Here is a 9,909-nt window from a genome sequence, read left to right as displayed (position 1 = left end):
TACTTTTTGCTATTCCTAAGTTTTACCATTATGTATTATAACCCATTCTGAAATTTTACCTTTCTTAATTTTTACCGTTCCGAAAAATGAACGGCCCCCATTCTAATATGGAGTAACCCAGTTCTAATCTGGTGTTTTCCACTTGCAATACCGATAATTCTGCGAAATCCAAGTAGTTCAAGTAATCCATTTGTAATTCAGTGTAATCCGCTAGTAATTCAAATTAATCCATTTGTTATTCAGGCTAATCCACTTGTTGTTAGATGTAATCCATTTGCAGTCGATAGGTCAACTTGTAATCTGAAGTAATCCACTTGTAATCGGTAGTAATCCACTTGTAATCAGTATTAATCTATATGAAATCGGTAGACATCTACTTCTAATCGAGTCTTTATATGAAGTAATTCAATTCTAATCCGGAGTGATGCTCTTGCAATCCAGATAATTCGACTTAATCCAGGTAGTGCAAGTAATCCACTTTCAATTCAGCGTAATTAACTTCTAATGAGAATTAATCCACTTGTAATACGAAGTAATTCACTTGTACTTTAAAGTGATCCACTTGTGATCGATAGTTCCACTAGTAATTCGAAGTAATCCATTTGTACTTCAAAGTGATTAACTTGTAATCGGTAGTAATCCAAATTTAATCCAGTTCTCACATGTTGTGATTCAGTTCTAATCTGGCGTAATCTTTTTGTAGTCCAAATGATTCGAAATATATTAGGCAGTTCAAGTAATTTACTTGTAAACCATCTAATCCAATCAAGGTTAGAATCAATCTACTTGTACTTCAAAGTAATCCACTTGTAATCGGCAGTTTCACTTGCGATTTGTAAGACATGCATTTGTAATCCACTTGAAATCTAGTTCATTGGTGTATATTAGATAACTTAAGTAATCCACAAGTGATCGGATCTGATCCACTTATAATCCAGTTATAATATAGAGAAACCGAGTTATAATCCAACTAATTTGGAGTAACATACATGGGTAATCAACATTCTTTTTAACCATTGCGTTGAAAATTTTATGATTTTTTTTGTTGACAATTATTTTCTTACCTGAAAATTTAATTATTCTTCTTTTACGCTAAAAACTAATCTTCTTAATTGAAAATTAATTATTTTAGTTTAAAATTCAACTGGTTAGTGAAAAATTAATCTACTTTTTGGGAAATGGAACAATTCAGTTAAAAACTAATTTGTTGGTAGAAATGTTTTTTTCTCGGAAATTAAGCCTCTTGCTTAAAAATTCAACTATTTGGGCGATAATTCATGTATTGTTAAGAATTTCTATTTTTTGGAAAAATATTAATCTTCTTGCTTCAAAATTCATGTTCTTTTTTAAATTGAACTATTTTGGAGAAAAATTTGACTATTTTGTTCAAAATTGTTTTGTTTTTTATTGAATATTATTTTTTTAACTTTAAATTTGAATGTTCCATGTTCAACTGGTAAATTATCTTTTTTAATTAAAAATTCGTTTTTTTTTGTAGTTTAACAACTTGTTTTTTATTCTTTATTTTTGTTGAAAAATTATCTCTTTTATTTAGATGAAAAATCAACTATTTCTTTGAAAATGCATGTATTTTGTTGAAAATTCGTATATATTTCTCAGCAGAAAATTGATCTTCTTAGTTAAAAAACATGTTTTGGTTGAAACTTCCAACATATGATTAAAATATAATCAACTTTGTTGGAAAATGAATATTTTTGTTAAAAAGTATTATTTTTAGTTGAAAATTCAACTGTTTTGTTGAAATTTCGTACTTCTGTCTAAGGATTCCATTATTTTATTGAAGCATTATATATTTTGGTTGACTAACCGTTTTTTAATTAAAGTTAAAATCGACTTTACTAAAAATATCAACAATTACATTTTTCCTTAAGAATTGATCTCGTTCGGAGTAAAAGATTCTTTAATGTCAAAATATATTGCATTTTCCACACAATAGAGCAATTTTCAAATAAAATACATCAATTTTGTACCAAAAGGGATGACTTTTCAACAAAAAAAAGACGAATTATCTTCTTTAGTTTAATTTAACTGTTTTGGATTTAAAATGAAAATCTGTTTTGGTTAAAATAATCATTTTTAATAAAGATTCTTCATTTTAGTTGTAAATTCACCTCTTTGATTTAAAATTAAACTAATTTATTGAAAAATCGTGGTTTTTGGTTCAAAATGATTTTTAACTGAGAATGTAATTATTTCAGTCAATGATTCATCATTTTAGTTCAAAATTCATATCTTTGTTTAAAAATTTAACTATTTTGTTCAAAAATCCTTTTTTTCTTGAAATTTCAGTTTTGAACTGTTAATTGATCTTTTTTAGTTGAAAATTCAACTGATTCTTCGAAAATGCATGCACTTTTTGAAAATTCGTCTTTTTCGGTAGAAAATTAATTTTTCTGGTTTAAAATATAAATATTTTGTTCAAAGTTCCTCTACTTTGTTGACAATTTAGCAATTTTCTTATTTTCTGAGTTGAAAATTAATTTTCAATTAAGAATCTAACTATTCTAGAAATTCAACTAATTTATTTTTTGTGGAAAGTTGATCTTTCTTAGTTGGAAATTCAACTACTTCGTTGAAAATTTATGTACTTTGTTGAAAATTCGTCTTTTTCGGCAGAAAATTAATTTTCTTATTATGGTTGAAAATTCAACTATTTGGTTGAATGTTCATCTACTTTTTTAATAAATCAACAATTTTTTTGATTAATTTTATGTAATCCAGAGTAATCATATGGAATCTGAAGTATTCACAGATAATCCAGAGTAATTTTGTACACTTAAATAATCCGGAGTAATCCAATATAATCTAGAGTAATCTACCTCCGCTGCAACGCATTTAGGACTAAGCTCATAATTGAAATAAAATCAAAAAATTAGATAATTTTTCAGAAAGAAAATATTGTTCAATTGTAAATGGAAAGTTACTATGATACCCTTATTATTATTGTTTATCATAAATAATGAGCAGTCCTCATGAAGCTTGAATGTAGGATATTTAACAGATCAGAAAACGTATTGATGACAAGACATGACGACAAGGAAAACATTTTGTAACGTTACCTTGATGGATAGAGGGAAGTGTCGAAGTTGGAGACAGCTGGTAAGGCTCCTGTTTAATTTTGACAGGATGGGGAGAATCCTGCAGGCTGTTGAGTCCAGCAGAGCCTAGGTTACCATTCCCTTGTTGCAAATCCTATGTCAAAAACAAATTTGTTTATTATAAATATGATTAATAACCTATTGCAGACTTTACAACTCAAAATTATCTCAAAACAGGGGAAATTAGGGTAATTTTTCATGAAAATAAGGGAATAAATTCTTTTTGAAAAAAATTATGTACGTACCATATTTCTAAGAAATAAAGTCGAAATATATTGCATTTTCAACAGAATAGTTCAATTTTCAAATATAATACATCAATTTTATACCAAAAGATATGACTTTTTAAACCATAAGAAGACGAATTTTCAACCAAAAATTCATTTTCAACCTCAAAGTTGAATTGTCTATCAAAGTCTGATAATTTCAAGAAAAAATACGCATTTTCAATCAAGAATGTAATAGCTAAATTCTTAGTTCAAAAAGTTAATTTTCGGACAAAGTGAATCAACTTTCAACGAAGCATTTCAACATTCAACCAGGTAGTTGAAGTATCAACCAGTAAAGATATAAATTCTCTAAGAAAAATGTAATATTTAATACTTCAAACTAGAAATATTTTAATTCCAAACTAAAAACAATTGAATTTTTAAAAAAAATCAACCCAATAGTTGAAACCTCAACCAAAACAGGTTAATATTCAACTGAACAGTTGTATTCTCAAATAAAAAATAGGAATTCTCAATTTTCATTTAGGAAAAAATGTCAACCTAACTGTGAAATTTTAAAAAAGGCGCATATTATACAAAACAGTTGAATATTTAGCCCAAAAAAATGAATTTTCAATACAAAGGTTTATTTTCAATAAAATAGTAAAATTTGCAATCAGAGTTTTAAAAAAATGGGTTTTTACCTAAAGTTGAATGTAATAGGTGATATTTCAACAACAAAATAGTTTAATTTTAAATTAAATGCAGTTGGACTCAACATGAAAACATACATATGTATTTAAAAAAAGTTGAATCCTTAACAAAAATAGATTACTTTTCAACCAAACACTTGCATTTTGACCAAAAAAAGATTGAATTTATACCAAAAATTGAATTTTTAAAAGAAAAAAATGAATTTTTATAAAAGACCTATTTTTCAGTTCCAAAAAAAAAACAAGTTTCATCCAGTATAATTTGGAGTAATTCAAGTAATCCCAGTTTTCCAGAGTAACCGTGTTCTAATCTAGTGTAATCCACTTCCAATTCACAGAAATCCACTTGTAATACGGTTTCATCTAGAGTACAACATATATAACCGAAAAATTCTAAGTAATTCCAAAATCCAAGTTACCCATTTGTAATCCAGACAATTCGAAGTAATTTAGATAATTCAGGTAATTAACTTGTAATCCAGAGCATTCCAGGTAATTCGGAATAATTTACATTGGTAAACCGAATATTTTTAAACCATCTTGTTGAAATTTTGTTGTTTTTATTTTGAAAATTAATTTTCTTTACTTTAAATAAGCTATTCCATTTTGTATTAAAAATTATTTTAGTTATTAAATAAAATGTAGTAACTAAAACAACTGGAATCTGTTTAATTATATTGTTGAAAGTTCTTTTTTTTCTTAATAATTAATTAATTTATCTAAAAATCGAATTACTTTGCTTAAAATTCATTTTTCTGGTTGAAGATTCTTGATTTTTGTTAAAATGGTTTGTTTGAAAACTTAGCTATGGTGTTAAAAAAAATTTTTTTTTTAGTTAAACATTAATTTTTTTAACTAGACATTTAAATATTTAATTGTGAAAAGAATGACAATTTATTTTTCTTAGTTGAAAATTCGTTCTCTTTGCATTGAAAGTTAAAATTTTAATATATTTGTTATTTTTAATAGAAAATTTAACTATTTGTTGAAAATTTATGTATTTTGATAAAAAGTTGTCTTTTTGGTAGAAAATTAATATATGGTTCGAAAATTCATGTGCTTGGTTGAAAGTTGAATTGCTTCATTAAGAATACATTTATTGGTTAAAATTTAACCATTTTCTTTAGAAGTCACTGCCTTTTGGTTGAAAGTTTAACTGAAAATTAGACTATTCTGTTGTTTTTTTTTGTAAGAAATTATTTTTTCAACTTAAAATGTAACTTTTCCATTTTTTGTTGAAAATTCATCTTTCTTAGTTGAAAATTAAACTATTGAATTAAAAGTTAATCTACTTAATTGAAAATTTAAAACATTTTGTTTAACAATTTATCCTTATTGATTAAAAATTTGCATGAGTCTAACATAGAAGCAATCTATCATACTTGTATGTAATTCATAGTAATCCTATCCAATTCAGAAAATTTACCTTCGCTGGTCCGCCTTTTTAGGATTTGTTTCCCCCTCACATGGTTTCGAAAAAAAAAATTTAATCTAATAATTTGTATTTTTATTTTCGGTCTGAAAGAAACAGGAAAAATGTAGCATCGAGGAGGGTGGGGGGGTATGGACAAAATTGTTCCTGTAGTTTACAGAAGCTCCCAAAGAAATAAGACGAATACAGATGTGGAGTAGTACTCTAGTTGGGAGCTTTTGCTTTGGCTGGTGATGTTTGAAGTCTCATCGCAGGAAGCTTATAAACAACGGCAGAGTGTTGTGACATCCGTATTATGTCATGCGAAACTTACGATCTCGGTGGATCGTTAATTTGCCATTCGGATTGCAACTCTAGTTTGCATAAAGAAGTATGTCCCAGAGAATATAGCAATATAACATTGGGATCTGATTAGTATATGTCGACTTCCATATAAAAATGGCCCCTATAGAACATTTTTATTTTTCGCCTTTTGCCGTCTTTTTATCTTTTTGCCTCATACAGGAAAAAGAAAATATACACGAAACACAGACTCAAAAAACAATTTAACAGAATCAACCAAATTTACTTGATTTAGACAAATTTCTATGCATCCAACAAAACAGTTATTTAGGTTCAAGAACATTTTTTCTCAGTGCATAAGTTTGGGAAACTTTACTTAACTGTTTAAAACTTTAGGCACTCAGAAAAAATATTTCTTGAACCAAAAGAACCTGAAAATTTGGTTTAATCATACAAATACAGTGACCTCTTATCTATTTCAAGGGCCAAAATACGTCAACATTTGCGTATTTCAAGGCTGGAAGGGGGCCCTCAACTCTAGCGCGAGTCATCGGGTGATTTTTGTCAAACGACACTTATTAGATGCCCTGACCTTGCATCGGTACGCGGGCTGTAAGTTTGTATACGCATTTGCACATCATGCATTCCCATGACGACTTCCCGCTCTTCGGGTCTCTTTTTAATTGGTCAGCCACTGACGCGGGAGAGACAGTACACGGGTCGTGGTGGGAGGTGACGGAACTGTACAATTTGAAATAAATGAATACTGAATCAATTAGTTATTATTGCTACAGACATGCGCCATCCAAACTTGTAATTCTAGAGCATTTAAACATTTTAAATCTAAATGATCCTAGATAAATTAATTTAGTGCAAGAAATATATTCATTTAGTTATATTCTTTATGACAATGCAACTTGATAACTGTTAAATACTGACTAGTGCAACACAGTTTTTTAAGTTATAATTTAATTCTGTTTAATTTTATTTTCTAAACCAAATTTACATTTTGCGAACCTAACGTTTTAATAGTATTACAAATGAAATTCAAATTTTATTTAAACTATTATTCCAAGTTCATCTTCTTTGGTAGAAAAATATATTTTTTCTAGTTAAAAATTCATCTTTTTTAGATGAGGATTAAAAATTTTGTCGAAAAATTATCTTTTTTGGTTGAATTCAACCGGCTTTTGATTTTAAATCAAAACCTTTTTTGGTTGAAATATCAACTATTACAGTTTTCGTTAGCAATTAATTTTTTTTCGGTTCAAAATTCAACTCCTCGGTTGCAAGTGGAACTACTGTCAGAAATTAACATTTTTGGTTAAAAATGCAAATACTTGGATGAAAATTAATGTGTGTCGTTCACAATTAATCCTTTTTTTTTAGAGAATTATTCTTCTGGTAGAAAATTATTATTTGTTTGGAAATCCATTTCCTTGATTGAAAATTAATTTTTTAAACTAAAAATTCAACTATTCTATTTATTTTCGAAAATTGACCTTTTTTGACGTTAATTTAATCCTATGGGTTAGAAATTCACATGTTTGATTGAAAATTTAACTATATTTCTTTGAAAATGTATTTTAATTAGTTGAAAATTAATTCTTTTTACTGAGAAAGTTAACTATTATATATTTTAGTTAAAATTTCAATTCTTTGTTCAAAAAGGCCATTTTTCTTTCTTGGTAGAAATTTAATTTTTCTGGTTGAAAATTGAACTATCTGATTAAAAATTAATTTTATTAATTGAAGATTCATTTCTTTAATTGAAATTTTTTTTAGCTGATAATTAATTTTTGTATCTGTTATAATTCCACTATCGCATTTTTTGTTCAAAATTCAGGTACTTTTTTTAGACTTCTAAATATCACATTCACGGTTATAAATGATAACATAGTATACTGGAGCATAACTCGTAAGTCAAACAATACATGTTAAAAAAAAAGTATACCTCAAACACCCAAAAATGGCTCAAACTGGGCATTGATTTATGAAATTTTGTTATAACAATAAGAAATATTGAAATAACTATCAAATTAATATATTTATATAAATATTTAAATAACTAATCATTTACTAACTATCCAAAATGTTTGAAAATCACTCAATATTGTTTATAATAATACACTTGTTGGTAACGGATTATTTATTTATAATACAATATCAAATTATGCTTTGCTAATGTTTATTTATATAATGCACACTAACATCAATCGTTTTGAATTAATTGCGTGTTATTAAAGCAACGATATTTTAAATTTAATATTTTTTCAACTTTATGTTGAAATGAAATTAATAAAAATGATCTTTTTTAAATATGCGTCCAGAGATCCCTTAAGAAATGAGTCGCTTTATTTAAGAAAATAATAATATGAAATCGATTGAAAATTATAGCCCAAATCGTATTTTGAACATTTTTTCATCATTTTGGCCCAGTGTGCGAAATCTCTCAAATGTTAATAAAGTCTTATTTATATTTGCGCAATTGTTTATGTATTCTGTTAATTATTATATTAATAATCAACTATAATCACTTTTTTTCAAAATAAAAATAGAATCCGGGTGAAGGAGCTTCAAATGTACATGTACTATTCGATACTGAACTCGGCCTGCAGAATGACCAAAATCCTCGTAAAAAACCACATCTGCGCAGATGTATGTTTTTTTTTTAATCGGGATCGAAAATCGCTATAGATATAAAAATTAAGACGTAATTATTTCGAGACTTAATTATAATTTTTAATAATTTAATATTTTTTACCTAAATAATTAGATATAAGTATATAAAGTGGTCTGAGACCTCCAGGTCCATGTTAGAGCAAAAATAATAATTTAATAAATTTGCCTTAATGAATTTCTTAGAACTTCTTAAAGTGCAATCCTATTTGTTAAACTGAAACTTCAGAAACCAGACTTTAGAATCACAGTATTTCTCTTTGCATCTGCTAACAAACGTGACAAGATGTAGTCGTGGAATCGCCAACTATCTAAGAAGTGCATCACGTCGTCGACGCTGACAAATGACTCTTCCTGATAGTTCAAGTAGGATGTTTTGGCCTAATATCACTAAATCATTTAGGGACCCTTATAAATTAAATTCACTACATATAGTGTGTCTTACAAAAAATGGTAATTTGGTAATAATTAAATAAATTAAGATACCAGGCCTCGGCCTAACTTTAGACACGGAAAATAGTGTAAATAGGTGTCACAAATTTTAGAAGATAGTGTCAAGATAGTCTTTATAAATTTTTCCAGTATTAAAAATGAATATGCATGTTTGTCTAAAATGATATTCTTTAGCCTTTAAAAGGCTTCACTCTTTTCTCTTTTTCACATTTTTCCACTTAAATGCCAACTGAACTAATATGTAGAATCCAATAAGAAAATCCAATTATTTTTCATCGAAAGTTCATCTTGATTGATTGAAAATTTTATTGTTTGATTCAAATTTAAAACATTTTGTTGAGAATTCAACAATTTGGTTAAAAGGGTATACTTCTTGGTTTAAAATTTAAATATATGGTTAAAAATTCACCTTTTTGGATTAAAAATTCCACAATTTAATAGAAAGTGTTTTCTCTCTCTCGGCTAACAATTTTTGTTGTTGAAAATTCAGCTATTTTGTTGGATATATATTTTTTTAATTCAACTTTTTCTGTACATTGTTCACATTTTTTGGTTGAAAATTTATAAATTAACTGGCATATTCGTTTTTTTATTAAAAAGTAATTTTTTGACTTGAAATGTAACCACTTTGGTTTAAAATTCAACTGAATGGTTGTAAATTAACTTTTTTGTTGATAATTCATACTATCGGGTCGAAAATTTAACTGTTTTGTAAAAAATGCATAGCTTCGACTCGAAAATTCAACCATTTGGTAGAAAGTTTAATTATATGGTTATAAATTAACGCATTTAGCTGAAAATTTGTTGATTTTTTTAGTAGAAAATCTTTTCTTTTTTTCAAAATCAAGCTTTTTGTTGAAAATTTGGATTTGTTGGTTAAAACCAACTGTTTTTATTTCCCATTAAAATATTTGTTTGCAGAAATAACTTTTTGTTTAACAATATAATTGTTTGAAAAATAAACTTTTTTGTTGTCGGATTGAAAATTCAACTATTTTCTAGAAAAATCAAATACTTTGATC

General features: G+C 27.0%; 1 protein-coding gene across 1 annotated transcript in view; it reads right to left on the bottom strand.

The window, feature by feature from the left end:
• Positions 1-9,909, bottom strand: part of LOC117177305 (forkhead box protein E1-like) — a 59,516-nt gene that overhangs the window by 31,832 nt on the left and 17,775 nt on the right. The window contains exon 3 of the mRNA XM_033367908.1: positions 3,081-3,213. Within this exon, the coding sequence (XP_033223799.1) occupies positions 3,081-3,213 (133 nt within the window). The remainder of the gene's footprint in view (positions 1-3,080; positions 3,214-9,909) is intronic.

This window comes from Belonocnema kinseyi, chromosome 7, assembly GCF_010883055.1.
Source record: "Belonocnema kinseyi isolate 2016_QV_RU_SX_M_011 chromosome 7, B_treatae_v1, whole genome shotgun sequence".
Taxonomy (NCBI): Eukaryota; Metazoa; Arthropoda; class Insecta; order Hymenoptera; family Cynipidae; genus Belonocnema; species Belonocnema kinseyi.
This window is presented reverse-complemented; position numbering and strand designations above follow the sequence as displayed.